Source organism: Diadema antillarum, unplaced genomic scaffold (genome assembly GCF_040938485.1).
Source record: "Diadema antillarum isolate AM-2024a unplaced genomic scaffold, OU_Dant_1.0 scf00000020, whole genome shotgun sequence".
In the NCBI taxonomy this organism is placed as follows: domain Eukaryota; kingdom Metazoa; phylum Echinodermata; class Echinoidea; order Diadematoida; family Diadematidae; genus Diadema; species Diadema antillarum.
Genome location: NW_027270909.1, coordinates 2868598 through 2889038, shown reverse-complemented (window position 1 = coordinate 2889038; position 20441 = coordinate 2868598). Strand labels below are relative to the sequence as shown.

Below are 20441 nucleotides of genomic sequence, written 5' to 3'. Positions count from 1 at the left end.
CACGCCTCATATAGGGCAGGTTCGTAGCAGTTGTGGCTCGTGAATTGTGTATTCCCTGAATATTTAATGCAAACATTTAGATTTCTGATATTTTATGTAAATTCACAGAGCCTTGTGTACATTTACGCAGACAAAATTATCAAATGAAATGAATTACTGCATAATATCCCGCAGGTTAATCGAATGTCTAAAAGACGGTTGATTAGAGCTATGATCCATCACCCGCTTTGTCATGGTTAAAGTCCAGATATTCAAGAATCGAACCATAATCCAATGTCTTAGTATGGTCACACATTCAAATAAGAGTTATCATCTTTCACCGATACTTGGGCAGATAGATTTGGAAATACATACGTACATGAACAGTTTTTTGTGCGGTAAGCTCAGGTCGCGCCAAAATTTTCAGCTCACCTCTCATTTCTTGGTATTCTTTTTTCTTCTTCTTCCTATAATTTCGTTTTCTTGTTTCTTTTTTCTTTCGATCGAATGAAACAGAAAGAAAAGAAAAGAAAACCAAAGTTTCAACCGAGTTTCCCATCGAAACTTGACAGGAGATAGATCATACAAAATTTGACCCCAAAGAGAGAGGGAGAGAGAAAGGGAGAAGTCTGTCTTCAAACGTGAATAAACATTTATCGAAACGTGTCATACATGAGATATTAAGACCGGCACGAACTAGTTGCTTAGGAACAAATTTAACTTGGCCAAACGAATATTGACAGAGAAACTGTGAAAGAAGTGACAGAGCGAGTTGAGTCTTATAGAAGAAGAAGAAAAAAAAACAGAAATGAGTGGAAAGACGAAAGAAAAGATAGATCGATCAAAATCGACAGTCATAGACAGCAGACTGGTCGAGGGTCGACATGATGAAGTGAATTGCTTTATGGCCGATTCTGTCGTAATGTGATGACAGGTCCTGGCAATGGATGTTTCATGAACATCAAAATGTTTTGTTGTATCAACGAGAAAGGCTTAATTGTAAACGGTAAGCACGAAGTTTAGCTTGAACAAGATCAAATGAGAAGTTGTGCGGCACGGACCCATCTTAAATGATGCCAACTTGTTCTGGCAGCAGGTTCGAGAATAAAAAAAAAAAAAATATCCCATGTCTGGGTGGTAACTGCTGTAACCGGGACAAGGGTATTTAGAAGATTTGAAGAGTATACAGACTCCTGTGGCTTTCAATCAGCGTCTGGATGTTTATTTATCAAAATCAGACATATTTGATTACCTCCGTAAACAAAACAACAAATAACAACCACGAGTACATGGCGCTCTCCTAACACAAACACAAACACATCATATAGTATTTCACCATTACCGATCACACCATTCGTCCAAAGTATTGGCGATTAATGAACCGATTTGTTGGTGATGCTTCGTGACACTACCAATTAAGGAAATTCGGTGTGTAACAGAATGAAGAGCCCAGCGAATAAACAATATCGATATTATAAAGTAAAAACATCTTGACGGAGTTCGTCCGGGTTTCGAGGTGTTCGATCACACGCGAAGTGGCAGCCAACAATCGAGGTATTTTTTGGCGCTCAAAAACGGCCAAAAAATTTGTCCCAAAAGCCATCAGGGCGCCAAGATTTCGTTGTGGTTCCAACAGGGCGCTGCATACCCAGTGAAACATATTCATACGAGGGGCAAGTGTACAGAAGGTAAACAGTCTCGCCGGTGTCTGGATGCAAGACTAGAATACATGCTCAGTATGCTCCTTGCTTTTGCCATCTCTTCAATTTGAACATCTTCACAGCTTACCGAGATGAACCGAGTATCGGAAACATAGATAAGGGCATTCACAGATGTACAAGGAAAATGAAATTAGACAGATTGTTTTTCATTCCTTTTTTTTTTCAATATCTTTGCGAATTTGTCTTTGCGAATTATCTTTGTGAATCACCTCAAGGTGACGCAATAAACTAAAGAATAACTAATCCATGTCTTCATTCGATTCAGAGTTGCGGGGGGATGCAGAGGCTCAGGTAGAAAGAAAATAATGTAAGGAAAGTCGAGAGTGCACTGGAGAACACGTAAAAGTGTATCTCAAAAAGCGTAGCCCGGTGCGATGCAGTAAGTGGTAATGGAATTGCATCAAGCTCTCCCAGGGGAGATGTCCCATGTCTTTGACTGTCATGGACCTCTATGCTCCGTCTTCTTCGTCTCTTTCTTCTCTCAGCATTTCTGCTTTTGTTCTTTCTCTTCGTTTGCTTCTAGTTGTTGTTGTTTTTCCCACCGATGTCAAGTTGGTTATACAGGACCACAGGTTTTTGTTCTCGTACCTACGTCTGGCGGAAATGCACCATTATCAAGAAGGACCTTCAGTGTTTTGGAGCCCCCCTCCTCCCACTTACCAGCTCCATTCATGCTGTATCCCAAGGCGAAGTTTCATCTTTTGCTTTGGCCCAATACCGGCTTACTTCGTATACCGGACGTACGTCCTTTGTCAAGAGTGGTTGGTTTTAACACCTATTTATTTCTCGAGGGAAATGTCCACTCAGTTACTGCAGCAGCTTGATAAGGCGCTGTGTTGCTCTGTCCTGCTTCGTTAAAGGGATGGTGCAGTTTTGGTTGAGATGGGGGATTCAAATTTAAGCTTATAGATGAGGAGAAACCACTTATGGAATGTTAGAAAGCATGCAATATTTCTAGAGGAATTAAAAGTTTATTTCATGAAAATCGGCTTTGAAATGGCTGAGATAGCCAAAAACAAAGTAAAACAAAGTGGTCCAAATCTTTTATTAGGACCTCTTTGTTTTGTTTTGTTTTGTTTTGTTTTTTGATACTCTCAGTCATTTCAAATCCAATTTTCATCAAATAATCATTGAATTCCTCTTGAATTGTATGCTGTTACGATTTCCATAAGAGGTTTCTCACTATAACCTCACATAAAGCCTAGGAACCTGGGGCCCCATCTAAAGCATAACTATACCACCCCTTTAATATCTAACTATACTGGCTCTGCGACTATTGCTGTCCATTTGGTTGGGGTTTTCTTTTTTCACGGATTTTTGCTCACTTTTGTCTCTGATTCGGGTATCCTTTGTTTGCTTTCATTTCCTTTTGGATAACTATACGTTATGTTATGAAGATAATTATATAGGCGTTTGCTTGAGTTTGGATTACGGTTTCACTGTATATACTCCTCTCTTTCTCTATCTATCTATCTATCTACCTATTTATCCATCTATCTATCTATCCATCTATCTATTTACCAATCTATCCATCTATCTATCTACTTATCCATCTATCCATCTATCTATCTACTTATCCATTCATCTGTCTATCTATGCATCTATCTATCGATCCATCCATCCACCTATCTATCTTCCCATCTATCTATGCATCTATCTATCCATCCATCCATCCACCTATCTATCTTCCCATCTATCTATCCATATATCTATTCATCCATCCATCTATCTATCTACCCATCCATTTATCTGTCCATCTATTTATCTTATCTTTCCATCTATATTTATCCATCCATCTATATCTATGTATCTATCTATATATTTATCTATCTATCCACCTATCTATCCATCTATCTATCCATCCATCCATTTATCATCTATCTATCCATCTAGCTATCAATTCATCTATCTATCTATCTATCTATCCACCTATCTATATGTCTATGTCTATCTTTTATCATCGATCCTAAACCTACAGGTGAATCGAACGGTTTTCTTCGCGTGCATGCTGGCAGAGGTAATAATAACTTGGCTGAATGGCTTGGCTATTCTCGTTTTTCCTCGAAGAACAGATTGCCCTAGGATAGCTTGTGTCGACGAGTACCGCATCCTTGGGTTTCAAAAGAAAACAACAACAATTAGTATCACCTGTACATCAGCCTAAAATATGAGCATGAAACAGAGATTTTACTCTCTCTCTCTCTCTCTCTCTGCCATAGTTTTTGCGTCGAAACCTAATTTCGAAAGAAGAAGCTCACTGTGTATTTTTTTTATTTCTGCGAATTCCTATTTAGGGAAAAAAAAATCCCACCCAGCACTGATCGTGTTGTTAGAAATAATATGCGATGGAATGAAAATGCTATACATAAAGTGTTCGCGATAAAAATAAGAACAGGAATGGGCTTTCGTGTTGTGTATATTATGATTATGTAATATGGTGAGTAGTGCATTCATAGAGCATCAACGTTTTCTTTTCCGATTGGATAACTTAGCATCACGTGACATTTGACACTTCCACCAATGGGCGATGTCCTCGCCCCTCCCTCTATTACAGTTCTCCACCAATTCGGCTTCGGCTCACTGAAATAAACCAGTATACTTCGGCTGATTAAGCATTTGTTATGCATATAGTCTAGCATAATTGTGTTCGATATCATGCGCTACATAATAAAGAAATAAGATGTGACGTCAATAATATTACATAATCATGACACTTTGTCTCGTTTACCAGAGAGGTAATAGAAGGAGACTATCCACGTCCTTGTGTATATAAAGCACTATAATATCTAATGACAGTGTAGTCTAACATATAATCTTATGCTCTAGATAAATATTTTGTTGTTGTTGTTGTTGTTGTTTTTTCAAATGAGATCCGGACGTAACTTCGGGCTTAAATCAAATGCAATGTGTGCAAATAATGTTGGCATTAGTTGTCCCACAAATCTAATTCCGGGATGCGTTACCGGCGACAGATATGGCAGGAAATACTGAAAAAGTATGCTTCATCCGTCGTAATGAGAGTATATTGTATTGCGCCCTACTCCAAACAACCATCGATGCCTCATTGTGCATTCACATTTTTAGCATGAACTGCGCAAAACGGAAGCAATACAATTCAAAGCAGTTTCTGTCAAAGGATATGGCAGGAGCACTGCTTTTATTAACCCCTGTGTTAGCTCTGACACTGGTTTAGCCGTTTGTTATTGTCCATCATTTTTCTTTCTTCTTCATGCCAGTCTGTAAACAAGGCACCGCAGGCTGACACACGCGAGAGTATAATACATGCAGCAGGAGAGAATGCAGCGCGCATTACGTCACCCTTACTCACACGCGATAGGCGGCGCAGATTTCTTCGAATTATTTTTGGGCGGTTTTCGTCGCGTTCCATTGTTGACGTGTCCACGATGACGACGTTGAATACTGAGAATTCCTTGCTTGCCCCCCGAAGATCGGGAACCTCTCAAGCCATAAACCGACAGCCACCTCTGTTTGACAGCTTGGAGTCTTTGTCTGAAGTATTTTGTGACAGACCGAAAAGATGAGATCATCAGGCCTTTTCTCTTCATCTCCTCTTCCTCTTTCTTTTCTCTTGTTTGACGATCGATTGCACTCCAGACGAGCTTACAATCAGTCGAATGCAAAAAAAAAAAAAAAAAGACAGAGAAAAGACAGAATAAATGACAAAAGGTGATATCATCCATGTGTCTCAGAATTTGTCAGTTTCGTTCATCCACCCCCCCCCCCCCATCCCCCTCATACACACATGGGATTATACTTAGTTTTGATGCTTCTAGTATCGGTAGCGCAAATTCCCGTTACCCTCGCCGTTACTACGACAGCTAATAATGGCAACCCAGGCCAGAATTGAGGTCTAGTATCAATCCTACCACGGACCTACAACAACCCTACTGCGATATCAAATTATGACCAGTCAGCCTTATCACTTCAGTGATAGTAGTGACAGAGAATGAGCTAGGTCTAATCCGTTTGGGGTGTTTTTTTTTTTCCACCTCGTTGACTCGGCATTGCATAAGGAGCACAGGGGGTGTAGCAACAGGCGTTGTCCTCACGGACGGGGTCATAACCTGAAATCACCTGAAAAGAGGGGGGGGGGGGTGTCCCGTCTTACATAACACCGCGACGCAGTTCGTCACATGGACACAAAGGATGAAAACCCGTGAGGCTCAATGACGTGACAAAATCTTCCCGGAGGTGAATCCATTGAAGAGGTCCATTATTTGCGCTCTATTTTCTTCACCCCACATCCTCGCATTTGAACAAGCGGAGAGAACACAAACCAGCGTTTCGGTCGGTAATTGATTTGGCATCCAAATACAATATATAAATAATAATGAAAAAAGGCGATATACCACCGGGACAGCCATTATCCGCCGTTGATGCCATCTTTCGGAAACCAAGGATACACATTCGTCCCACCATGGTATCTCCATCGTGGTCCCACTCAGAGCAAACAAAGCTGTTGGCTTCTCGATTCTCGGTTTCTGCTAGTTGATGATGACGGCCATGCAAACAAGCCCTCTTCCACCGCGAAGTCATCCATCGTCGCTTGCATTGGTAGATGACGAAAAATGGTCGGCCTCACATCATACTATGCACCTGTATCAAGGTTTCGTTACCCCTGCAAGTGTTTTTATTCGACCAGATATTTATGTATTATAGTGTTCTTTCTTTAGTGCGATATAGCCCGGCCACCCCAAAACAAAACATTGACTTATCTGACTTACAGGTTACATTAGAAGTTTGTTTTATGTTGTGATGTGTATTTCTCACACAGTACAAACGTCTCTCAATCCAAAAGCAAAACATACGATTACCAGGTTACATAGCTGGAAATCGGGTTTTATGATTATCAACTTTATGCGTATCCGTCCTGGATCACGGTGATATAAATACCAGTCATGATCATCTAAAACTTGCTTTATCAAAACCAGATGTATGCCACCTTTGGCGTGTTCGAAATTTGATTTTATTGAAAATTTGTCCCTTGTATATCCAGTAAGTATTAATTCGTTAAAATTGTGATACAGCCGTGTATGAAACGTCATAACACACTACATCCGAGTGACTATCCCACTCCGTGGTTCAGACACTCATTCAAAACAACTTATCCTTGTCCCTTTAAAAACGGAATAAAGAGGGGTATTCTTTTTCCTCTTCCCCCTTCAAAAGGGATTTGCGAAAATGACCATAATGTCGCCCTAAAGACGCCGGTCATTACACCAAGATTTCCATTACTTGCCCGACTTGAATGTTGGTGGATTGAAAGGGACCCCCTAACCACTTCGGCCTCGGCCACATTCTGCCCATTTGGGGCTTCACTTGATCCCCTGTTTACCCCCTCCCTTTCAGAGATATGTTTTCCCATTCGCAGTGAGTTCCCTTTCGAAGAGTTGTTCCCTTTTTAGCCCGAAACCTGTTAATGTTAAATACATCTTTGGTGTGTTGACAGCACAGTCAATTATACGACCTGGATGCAAAAAAGGGGGTAATGACAAGCGACTCTGATACAGCGTCTGGTAGGATCGTTCGCAGGGAGCGGGTGACCCGAGAGTTGAGTTGAAACGGTATTTCAGATGGAATTATGAAAAAGAACGTGTTTCAGATCAACCAATCTACCTTCAGTGACCTATTCCTTTTACACCCCCTCTCGCTCCCCCCCCCCCCCCCCTTTCCTCTGGTTACGTTAAAATTGTACAGGCAAGGACACTTTTTATATTTCAAAGTTGGTAGTTGATTGAACAAGTTTCAGATAAGTGATAACATTGTACGTGTTGTATAAATACATCACTGCATAATATGGTAAGGCCAAGTAAATTCTTGAATGTATAATATTTGCCCCCCCCCACCTCTCTCTCTCTCTCTCTCTCTGTTGCAGTATTTAAAGGCTTGCATGAATAGGTTACAAACAGAATTGATATCGGCCAAATGTTTCAAGTCCACCATTGCAGCTCAGCCGATTCATCCAATCAGTAGCCAGTTGTTACATTCGCGCTTGACCTAATTAACATGGAATGTCAGGAGTGTGCGAGTCTGACTGCGAATTTACAGTCTATTACATGTGACAGCGAACCAGGAATCCCAATCAATACTAACAAAAAATAGGATTACATTTCGTGAAGTGAAATTTACACGAGTCGATGCTGAAAATGTTGATTTGACATCACGACAGGGCAGTGACCGGTCGGGGACCGTAATCATCGATGACGTTTTTGTGGGTCTTTTCTCTTTACGCGTAGATAGAATTGTTCCTTTTCTTCTCCACTCTCGTTTGAGCGGGGATAGCATCATAGGGCCTATACGGATCTTCCGTGACCAGCGTCGGTGTTGTAGCAACAGATTGTCCAAGCGAGCCAATGAAACCTGGAAAACCGTGTAGTCTCATTTTGGATCCGATTCGCGGTAAGTAATCACTCGTGAGTATTTTTTTTTAAAGAAATCCCTGCTGCTTCAAGTTTACCAGATGTACGCAGTGGGGTAACAGGTGTTTCTCACATAGCCATGCCTGTGCGCGGCTGCTCATTGTGCACGTGGGGGGGAAAACAAACATAATTTTAGCTGGATTTCGCGCTAAATGGGACAGTACAGAGACGAGTTTGATATTTGAAATTTGAATATGGATTGCGTAAGTGAAACGCCTCGCAAACTCTCTCGCGCTCACAACAGGATGCACATGCGCACATGCACAAGGGAGGGGGGGGCGGATGTCACCATTTCGGAGGGAGACAAAACACATATAGAAGAATATTATATCTGTCATTGACCCCGGGACATCCATTATCAGTCGTCGTTAGCTGTCACATCGCAATTACTTCTCCCATCCGTTAGATTCTTCCTGAATGTCGGACCAGAAAATACCCGTCTCACCAGAGACTGACAGGTAAATTGGGGGAAAGCTCGCCCCACTCTCGTCCTCGACAAAACACAGACAATAATAATTGTTGGTATCAGGGGATTAAACAACCTTACAACTGCGCGTGCAATCATTCAACGGGCCCGAAGAAAGGGAAGAGATTCTAGCATTTGACAGTTTAAACAATCGTCCTAACCTACGACTGTCATCAGGGTACGATGTGTCTAGGTGGCTCTAGAGGCAACGGGGTGGGGTCGTCCGCCCGAGTGTTCAATGCAACACCAATCTGCGGTGAGTCCATATCTTTTTTGCGGTGGTCCCACCTTTCTTGTCATTCTGTGTGTGCTGCTGTTTCATTCCGCAGCCCATTTTTCTATCTTGCGATGGGCTATTGTCAGGCTCCTCGCCACATGATCGATCGAGATCCGTACAGAGTGGTGGAGACAAGAAAAATGATGAATTACGCCTTTATACAGATTCTTCCCATTCATTCGGCATAAACACTAACAGTCTGAAACAGCGAAGCGGAAGTGGGCAACCAGAGCATTAACGACAATGGCGTGGTCTACGGAGAGTAAACGGCAGTCTTTTGTGAGCGCGTCATCGAGATACCGAGCGCTAGGTCCACCTCTTTGCAAACCATAAGTAATTGCAATACATCCAATCAAATAGTACAACATCGCAGGGACACATTATACGGACTGAAATCAAAACCACTTCTCTCCGAACACACGTTATTTCCATTAAATGCCACAGCTGGTTATGGCTTGATCATTATAGCTGTTGAAGCACATATATATAAACAAAAACACACAAAAAAACTAAAATAAGAAATACAAATCCAGAGGAAATTGATAAAAACAATGATATGTCTATCATCTTTCTACTCATGCCCGGTGCTGGTGTCAACCAATCTTTATACTTCCTGGTACATTTTTTTTTTTTTTTTTTTTTTGCAGCATTTGATCAAAATTTCCCCTGGGGGAAAAAGGGAAACCCAATAACGCAGCTTGCATGATTAGACTTCTCTGATCTTCAAATGGGCGACAGGGAAAGTAGGACTGACCCTTCAGAGATAGATAGATAGATAGAGAGGCAGATATATATATATATATATATATATTATATTTATATGCTAATCATATACATGAGAGAAGATAGGGAGAGATGAAAAGTGAGAGATCATCGGAGAGTGGCCAGAAAGCAGAGAAACTAATACGGACAGACATCTGGCGTTCCGGGCTTGACGGAACTTTCTCCCGGAAGGAGGAAACGCCGAAACTGACAACTGCGAACCTGGATTTCGCGGAATGATAAAAATCTTATCTAGCAAAACTATCCCGCTTGTCTTTGCTTTCATTTCTTCGGGTGTTTTTTTTTTCTATCTTCAGTCAATTTTTGTACTTTTTAAGGAAAAAAATTGCGTTATGGTGGAAAAGGGAGATGAAGTATCAACAGTAAAGTGAAAAGAAAAATACTCACACCCCGCCATATTTGGAATGTCGGATTCTTTGCGGATCTGGAGCAGCAAGTCTTGTGGTCCAACCATAGAGCGACAAGTAGTATAGAACTACTGGCATGTGTGAGTATTCATTTGACCCCTTAGACAGTGAACTGGTCTGCAGCTGAGTACAATTAGGTTCGAGATGAACAAAGAGGAAATATAATTTCGTTCACAGTCTCTGGGTGCCATATCTATTTGCCCCATCCTAACCCTAATCAATACACACATTTTTAATTAGGTATATAAATGTCAGTATGCCATACATATCTATATCTACATCTATATATATATGCATATATATATATATATATGTATGTATGTATATATATAATTATTTTATTAATATGCCGTTATTGATATCATAAAATTCATCATATGATTTTAGTGATACAAATAGCTCACCCTATAGGCCTAATCAAGTTTTCGTTGTAATGTCTTTTCTGTCGTATCTTCATTTTCTTTTTCTAATATCACTCTGGTAGGATTCCATTTGATATTTCAGATTAGTGATAGATACTGTCAACGCAGATAGTGTGCGAACACCGCCAATCCAGTAATATCACAAAACAAGACCCGATTTTACGGCTTGTGCCGTAAGTAGGAGGTGAATTAGATGGAACTTGTCTTGCAGACGACGGGTCTCTCTCTACCTGGCAAACATTGACAATTATTCTTTTGATCGCTGACATCAAGGGAACACTTCAAACTTTGTGGTTGCATCACGAGTCATCGACAATGTTATCTGGAAAACGAACGGGGGTGGATCAATGCAGACAAAATGTCACAAATCCACGCCCCATTTATATGTGATCAGCAGAAAGCCAGAATCCAAAGGATACCACAACAGCTCCCCTGATCGCTAGAAGAGGATTGGGAGGGGGTGGGGTTGAGAATTATGATATTCAGTCGTGCTTTTTATGTCAAATTAAACTCGCTTTCTTCTCCTTTTCATTTCCTCTCTTTGTGGGGTCTACCGGAGGAGGATATTTTCGTCCAGGTTCGCAGCAGGTTACGCATTCAGTGATTGTATGCAAGCGAGAAATTCACTTTAGTTCTCGGCGAGTCTCTCCGGCTAATGTCCTCTTGATTGGATTTAGAGTTCACTGTGCGTTCAACGGTAACATGTCAACTCTCAGGTGAAAATTTGGCGTTTTTAAATGCGGAGAGAGGAGGAAGGGGGGGGGGGAATCGCGGATGGTGGAAGGTTGTAGTGATTCCTGACATATTATATTTGCACTTGCTTTGTGTTCTCCCCTTTGGCGCCTTGTGTCAGACAGGCGGTGTGTTATACAGATCAGCAGCTCGACATTTGTTTGTTGCAAGCAAAGCGGTCGCTCAGCGGTCAATTCCGTGAATTTTCCTTGAAGTGTTTAATCTACCTCTCGATCCATCTATCTATCTTGCTACCTCATGTGAAAGCAGAAGGATTACAACTGACATAAAGTCCAGAGCAAACACCTGATTGTTTCTTCCGCTGGTCGGTGACATTTGTAGCGCTGTGAGTTTCAGACACCTTAATCTCATGATTCACCAACTTGAAATACACTTGCGATAACGAAAGCTTTGCACAGAGATAAAACAAAACAAGAAATAACATATAGCTTGAGAACAAAGATTCGCAGAAGTAACATGACTTCATAATAGGAGCAATTGAAGTGAGAAAGAACTGACTTGTTCACAGTGATGTGAAGCCCTGGTTAGAATAAGGGTGGCTCAGGGAGATGGGAAAGTTACCCCCACCCCCTGGTTGTTCCGATTAACCCCCTCCAAGTGCTGGAGTTGGAGTCAGGTTGTCGATGGAGTGGGGCTCCGCCCCATAGCCACACCCTGTGTCAGGGATCGATGAACTGTGGAATCGAAAAGGAAATAGTGACATCGCGCGCCCAAACTAATCATATACTGTTGGGAAACCAGGGGTATGGCCACGGAATCACCCCTCCTTGCTATGCCTCGTGATAGTGACTAGGTTATGGACTGTTGTATCGATTCATGATTGTATGCCGGTATGATAATGAAATCCGTGTTCCTGAAAATACACTCCAGCGCGAGCTAGAGACGTCTCGTGATTTTCTTCACCCCAGTCTACGCTCCCGCTGGAGATATTCTCATGTACCTGTCAAACACCTCCAGCAGGAATGTCATCGAAACGTGGGGAGGGTGAAGGAAACGTCAATCCAGCCCAGACGTGTCGAGGATTTCCCCCTTTCCCCCTATCCGCTTTTCCCCGCTCCTTTCTATCTCCAAACTTTCCCCTCGAAGAAGAAGGAGGAGGGAAAAAAATATCTGCGCGGAACAATGGATATTACTCGCTATGCGTCATCTCCGAAAATAGGACTCGCTTGTCGCTCCGTCATCGCGCCGTCATCATTGATTGCGACGGCCCGCGCGTGACGCGACGCGATGACAAGCACATGGCGCGATCGCTATCAGTCGAGAGAACACGACAAGGTGAGCGACAGTGACCTGGGGTATGGCGGCAGACCTTGGACTTCGTTCAAATTAGCTTTATTCTTGCGCGGTACAAGTACCAATGCTGCATGATTACAGGTAAAATCCTCTTCCATAATCTTTGTGCTGTTACTGAGTTACGCAAAGCAGTCACGAATTATTAATAGCATCAACCCGAATGTACGGTACTAAAATATGCTGCTCGAGCCTTATAGTTCGTGTGTCCCTTTGCAATCCTGAAAATCGGTAATTCAGACCTTTCCTCATAATAATCAAACTGGAAACTTCTTTATGATGGACGGGGATTAATTCGAACGATATCTAGTGAATTTATTCGGACCCCGAAAAATTCCAATCGTTATTCTCGGTACAAAAGCAGAGCGTTTTTTTCGAGTAGCATGGGGTTATTTTTCATTTCTTTAAAAAATATATATAACCAACAACCCTGAGATGTATTACCGTAAGATTTCGTACACGACGCGTGGAGACATTGTTCTTGAATCATGCAAAATTTCGTGACGTTTGCAAAAGACACATACGATTTTAGCCAACGAAACAACAAATACCAAGAAACGTCCGATAAATTTTGACACGCATTTCTTTTTTAAAAGAATAATGATACGGAGCAGTGGGGGATTATCAAGGAAGGAGAAAGTGACTATGAAGCCGAAAGTGTCACTCGTCCCGGTATCGAAACCTGACATTCCCCTGTTTGTCTTTATTTTGTACGAAGCGGGGAGATTTTTGTCACAAGGCTTTGAAGCTGAAGAAACATACACCTGACATACAGCACGAGCCTACGTCCTTGTAGGCATTTTGTCGAGTGTTGCTTGGAACACGGGGAATCAGGTGGACGGGAATATCAATAGAACGCTGAAACAAGGAACTGCTTTTACGATACCTTGCACGACTACAAACATTAACCCTTAACCGCCTGCTTGTTTTATGACAAAATGGGATTGATGCCCGTATTTTTTACAACGGAGCTCATCGACAGTTTTAACCCACACACCGCACATGCACTATCCCCCACCTACACACGACTACAACTCGCACCACCTTATGAATGAAGGCATAACTATATATAGACAACACGTGTTTTACCATTGGGCGATGCAATACCGTATAGCTCGAGAACGAAAGCGAGGCGTTCTTTCACATACTCTGCTCTGTTTATTGACACATTATGGAGATTATACCGCTTTTATCTTTCTCTCTCTTTTCTTCTCTTTTTTCCCCCCCCCCTATTCAACTGCGGTGCGGTAAAATGACAAACTAGGCGTGTGCTCTATGACCAACCTGGCAAATTACAAGTGACTGGTCACGTGGAAATACCTACACCAACAAATCTTTCGAAATCTTATTCTAATATGAGTGACTAACGGTGAGATCAGCAGTGCAGTGCGAGTGTTCGGTACAAGGTTGCATTGCGTAATATTACTTTCTCTCGCATATGTGTCATTGCTCATAATGTCAATTTCAATCAATTCTGCCAAATATAAACATATACCTCCCTCCCGATCTCTCTAATGCTAGCTCATCCTAGCTACCCTACCGTCACAGCACACACACACACACACACACACACACATACACACGAGGTATATTAAACGGTGAGTAAATTATCACCGCGTGGCATTCTGCCGCCAAATGCAAAAATTACAGTCATTAATAATGCTGTGGGGATACACAAACTGCGTCGGTCACAACGAATACATATTTTGCTCGTACTAAAGTCTACGATATGCAATGATATCATGCTATTGAATGTTATATAATCCATTGCTGAAATATTTTCTCCCCTGTCGATCTGAAGACCGTCCGACTTTCTAAAAAATATGGAATTCTCAACAACATAAGGTAGCACGACTGATGTCATACTATTAAGTTTAAGGTTTCTTCTTGCTGTTCTTATCTCTCCCCCTCCCCCTCCCCCTCCCTCTCTCTCTCTCTCTCTCTCTCTGTCATATTACAAGTTGATCGGACAATCATTCATTATGCTGAGATGGAATGGAGTGGTGAGCGATTTTAGCGAGAAGCCGTAGTCATCAGTAAGTTGAGTCACGACAAAAAAAAAATGGAAAAAAGCAACGATTTTTAATCACTCTCGTAACCGCCATCCCCGGCTGCCTATCGCTCTACCCACCGCTGCGAGACAGCCACGTCACCTCGGCCGCTCAATGCACGAATAGATAGCAGGAGTGGGTAATTATGCAGCGCAAGTCTAAATTAAGCACTTCACCTCCAAAATACAGCTCAGCCTCTCTTGTTTGAGCGCATCCATGTGACTAATGCCGTCACTTCCCACCTGAAGTATGGAATGGGGAGGGAATAAGCTTGTTCGTTTTTTTAACTGTCAGTCTTTTTTCTCTCTAAAAAGACATCAAACGTGACTGCTGCTTTAAGATGCAGTCGCCTCCGATTTGATCGTTTGTGGAACGGCTTAACGGTCGCTAGTCGGCACAGATGCCTTTCAAAAAGAGAGGACGCCTGTTTTCAAAGCCTGCAATTGAAGAGCTGTGGATTTAAGCCAACTTTGGAAATGCGGTCATCGAAAAATAGCTCGAGCTCTTAAAGAGAAGATGAGAGGGGAGGAAGACGGGATGACATTTGCATTTCTTTTCTTCGAAGAGAAACCTCCCCCTCGTCGCGATCTACCGCCATGTTGATAAAACCAACATCGTGAAACAGCTCGGTAAAAAATGTCAATGTTTGCTCGAAAACACAGCAGGCAGCATTTTCCTGCCTTCTAGAGGCTCTTCTTCGAGAGGCAAAACGCTTGCGAATAATGTCATGTAAACACAGGGCATCAACAAACCACAGCTTACTGAACGAGGAAAAGAAAACATTGAACAATGGTCCTCAATTCCTTGAAACAAAAACATAATGTCGGGAAAGGATTGTAGATATGGAAACGAAGACATATCCAATGTACAAATAACAGACATAAATTACGAACAAGCAATTAAAAATTCACAAAATACGTATTTTGTGTCTTTCTTTCTCTCCATATATATATATATAAATATATATACGTATATACCTATTTATGGATATATTCATATATTGTATAATCTACATATGTGTGTGTGAATTGACGGAAGTATATCAATGTCTCATGAGCGTTAAAAAATATATGATATTAATAGAGAAATGAATGAAATACGATAAACACGCAAAGAGACCTCGGCAAAGATTACCTTTTTTATGGTAGATCCTCATCACTGAGTTCTGAGAATGGTGAAAGATTTCGTCGGCAGCGGTAGAGAAAGAGGCGCAGAATTGTCTCTTGGAATGGAACGCGAGAAGTATCGAGGCAATGTAGAGCCAACTTGTAAACTGATGTCTCTAGTCCACGTAAATTATCTATTCAGAGATTGGAGGTGGTGGTGTTCTGGGTGCAATAGCTCGAAAAGGAAAAACAAAATGCACTGATATTATGTATAGTCCTTGGTAGGCGTGACAGTGATTCTGCTCTCTTTGACCTGGTCTTGGGCAAGTATTAATAGACGTAAGACGGAATTAGCAGAGCGCGAAACGAAGAGATCCAAGCAAAAATTGCTTAGTAGTACTCGCAGCTCGGGCAGAAACCTTGCTTTCGAGCTCAAGAGTAAGTACACGTGCGCAGACTGTCCGCGACTGACAACTGAGACTGGGGAGTTCGTAGTAAAGTGATTTTACTACAGGTACGTCTACAAGCGAGCGTCAATGAATCACGGGCGCACAGATGTGTTTTGACATTGCAGCGTCAAAGGAGTACGACAGCTCTCCGCCAAGCACATGGTCATGGAGGATTCACAGTCATTCATTGGTCCGTGCCACCAAGGCGTGGGAGGAGCTCCGTAGTAGTAAAGCGTTCCGTCGTGTCATTCTGTGGCATCCGCCCCCCCCCCCCCCCCCCCCCCTCTCCCCTTTACACACACTCGCTCATCGCAGACAGAAGTGAACGAGGCAAGCGCACTCAGACTAGTCTATTTCAGAGACCAGTTTGGGAATCTTGATGTGGGCAGTTGACTGGCAGCGTCAACCAGTGGCGGATGAATCAAAACGGCACAAGTCCTCCCCCGTGTAATTTGACATCATTGTTATTCATTGTCATTAAGGCGGTGGGTCCCGTTGTATGAAGAACGTATTACCAAGGAGGTTAGTATTACGCTCTGTACAATATTTTAGTAAAAGCTGCCTAGATTCTCCATATTGCAGAGTACAGCAATAGTAATTTTCTGGAGGATCAGAGATAAAGCGCCATGGCAGAACGGATTTTAATTGAGATTCTCTCGAGTAGTGCATATGAAAATGATTTTATTCTGTACTGCTTTTCATATGAAATAATTTCTAGCTAACTAAGGATTTTCAGTGAAGTTTTCTAACAACAATATCAGTGTTTTTACGCAACACGCGTACACACTTACTTATAATGTCAAACGCAAGGTTATTGTATATATGTACGTGTATATGTATATATGTATGTATATATATATATATATATATATATATATATATATATATATATTTCTTTATAAGAGATATAATATTCGTGTGTGTGTGTGTGTGTGTGTGTGTGTGTGTGTGTGTACCATACTTACTTATGGTACATTACTAACAAGTAAGCCGTGGGTGATGATATTCAGACTCGGCTCTCGGTTTGGAAATAACAAGAGCATCATCAATTTACGACAGCAACAAAACGGTATACTCCCACTGTTAGGATCAGGTGTTTTGTCTTTGTCAAGTGTAAGGCAAACACATTCCTCCGCCTTTAAGCTGGATTCTGTTCTCTCTCTCTCTGTCTCTTTCTCCCTCTGCAATACAACGTTAATGACCTCTCCCATGTGATAGGCGTTACACAATGTTGTGTGTGGGCTCGGTGTGTAATTAGCTTCAGTAAACACCACCCCCTGTTTAGCCAGAAGTCAAACCACACACTGGTGTAGTATGAGGTCCGCTGATTAATTCTAACCTATTAATACGCTTATCCAATCAGATCTCAACCTGACTAGATTTCAGTTCAAACACGAAGCGACGATATCATTGAATAAAAAGATAAAAAATTGGTGATTAAGACGGAAAAGAAATCATGCACTTTAAAGTATACCTGAGTTTTGGACCACAACAGGAGGGGACGGAGGCTAACGCAAGCTTTGTCATGTAGTGTTTGTTATAATCTCCCTCCTCCCCCCCCCCTCCAATAGGGGTGTCTGTTCTTTATTGTTGCATGTTTGTTTTTATAATGCGCTGTCAGATGTCATATTCTCACCGGCAGAAGATAGACGCAGGTCATCGCGAGAAAAACCTGCGCAATCGTCAGCTGTGAATCAGCGCTTGAGCTCGTGTCACCTCAAAATAACGGCTGCAAGTGTTACCGCGAATAGCAGCTGAACAAGACGCAATACCTTCCAAGAGCGACGAACGAACTGTAAAACTCTCATTGATTTCCGATGGGAAATATTATCATCAGATGAAAGCAATGATTGAAAATTCGCGCACCGACATCATTTTGATCACATGACCTTCCTAAACTTAGATCTCTCTTTCTCCCTTTTTTCATCCTCCCTCATTTCCATCTTTCTTTCTTTCCATATATTTCTATTATCTATCTATCTATCAATCCGTCAATTTATCCCCCCGTCTTTTTTCTTCTCCTTTCCACTTCAATCTTGCCTTGACCCATCCTCTTCTCTTTAACTCTTCGTTTCAAATTCTTCTCTCTTTTTTTCTTTTATCATTATCTTTTCGACCAGATAAGGAGCATTATGAAATATCATAAACATTGCAAACATGAAACAAAAACTAGAGTGAACATTACATAAGAATATACTGTACTGCATGTGTATGCTTACGTGTAATACGAATGATAGAGGTAATGATGGAACATGCGGGTCAGGGCCCACAAAAGTAAAGACATTACTATTGGCAAGTGAACCCACACATGTTGCCCCCAAGGAACATAATATATAAAATAGATGCAATTCACAGGCTCAATGCACGCAAATTTAATTATGAATATTGTACCGTAAACATAAATAACATAATACAATGTAAATTACAAATCATGGATGAACACCAATTAGAGGGCAGAAAATGAGATTCACAGTTATACTTTTGAACTTTTGCATCCTTGCTCCCTGCAGATCCAGTGTTCTCTTTGTTGTTGTTGTTGTTGTATTTTCTATTCTAATTTTCTTCTTCATTTTCCTTGCCTTCATTCTCGTTGTCGTTTTTTGTGCAGCCACTCAGTTCTAACGCTATACGTACCAGCTTGGGCAGATAACTACTTCTAGAAATACTATATCCTGGAAGTGCTGTTGTAAACAATCTAGCAAAAACAATAACAAAAACAAACAAAACGATAGATATCGAAATCCTAATTTTCATATTCTTATCGGATTAGAAGATCGACAAGGAAACAGTGTACAATCTGGAAGGGAAGGAGAAGCGAAAGAGAGAGAGAGAGAGAGGGAGAGAGGAAAAACGACCGACAAGGATATTTTTGCCGACGATTTGAGCCAAGAAATCAACGGAAATCTGTCACTGCTTGACAGAAGACAATAGTACCATGTCATTCCAAGTCTGACAATGGCGATCTAAGAATAGCTGGGAGGCGAATATCAAATTAAAGGAATCCCACTCGTTTTATCCCCATTTCCACCTCGCAATGTAAATTCATTTTCTGTCCTTGCGTATGTACATCGACGTGTGCATGCACGACTATCTTTTTTTGCGTTTGTCAATATATATTTCATGACGTGACAAAACCATGTTTCGTTTTGGCAGTTGTCCCTATTAATCTCTTTGTTCTTCGTTTTATTTCCCCCCCCCCCTTTAACATACACACAAGCACACGCACGCACGCACGAGCACACACACTATACCACTTCTATATTAGCTTCGTCTGTCAGCACAAGTACGTGGATTAGCAGCCTCATACATCTTGGCTCGTCCATTTGAATCAACTGAAACAATGACAAAGTAACAGGAGGTCATAAGGCTCAGAGGTATAGAGAACCTATAGTGGAAGGGGTCAGTTACACTGTTGTATCATTGAATGCAAAAGCAACCTCCAGCAGGGGACCAGCGAACTCAGTGACGCATTTAGTCGAATTTGATCAAATTCTACCTTTCATTTGGTTTGGGGGTTTTGATTTTCAGGGCAGACTTACAAGCTATTCAAAGCAAATTTGCAAGTGATAAACCAACAGAAATATACTTCAAGGGAAATATCGTCTTGCCTAAGAAATTACATCATTGAAACTTATGATATTACTTTTATAATTTCTAATACACTGTTGATTTCATAAAATGTCCGAGTGAATTTCACCGTGGCATAGACCGCGTGTATAGGTCTATGTTGGAAAATTGACTTTAGCAAACCCTGTCAGTCAACGGTTTTCACCTCTTCTAAATAATAATTAACGAAAACTTTAAACTTCGATTTGTTAGCCTACTTCGTTTTAGTTCGTTTTATTTTGATTTGTTTTTGGTCCCAGAAACCAGTGGCATGCGGATAGGACCATAACGTATACATCTTTTGAATTTTTGAACAACTTTGAAAAAGTCTTTTTTCTTTCAAACTTTCCCGAATAGCAGGATACAGTATTTCCTGACCAAAATGTTAATTAATGTCATTGGTGGGACAATAAATACTGTATAACAAAATTCTGCATGTGGTATCGAAGGAAGCCTAAGTGCCGTTCTGCTTCCCTTTCCCTCTCTCCCTCTCTCCCTCTCTCTCTCTCTCTCTCTCTCTGACGTTTCATTTTCATTTCGTGTCATAAGAGTCCTGGGCAGTTTCATAAATCAAAACGTCAATTAGCATAGCTATATATTTTTTTTTTAATGTGAAGCGATCTGTCTTGTCAATTATAGTAACTACTCACATCAGTTAGTGTAGCCCCATGCTTCCCCGAATCAGGGAAAT

The 20441-nt window shown here is 41.4% G+C and overlaps 1 protein-coding gene across 2 annotated transcripts in view; it reads right to left on the bottom strand.

The window, feature by feature from the left end:
- Positions 1-16236, bottom strand: part of LOC139728977 (uncharacterized) — a 36270-nt gene extending 20034 nt beyond the window's left edge. Inside the window, exon 1 of one of the 2 annotated variants that reach the window (XM_071639912.1) lies at positions 15724-16236. In XM_071639912.1, the coding sequence (XP_071496013.1) occupies positions 15724-15745 (22 nt within the window). In that variant the 5' untranslated portion in view covers positions 15746-16236. Of the gene's footprint in view, positions 1-10053; positions 10241-15723 lie in introns of those variants that run through there. The other variant, XM_071639906.1, reaches the window with a different exon arrangement.
- Between the last annotated feature and the right edge of the window lie 4205 nt (positions 16237-20441).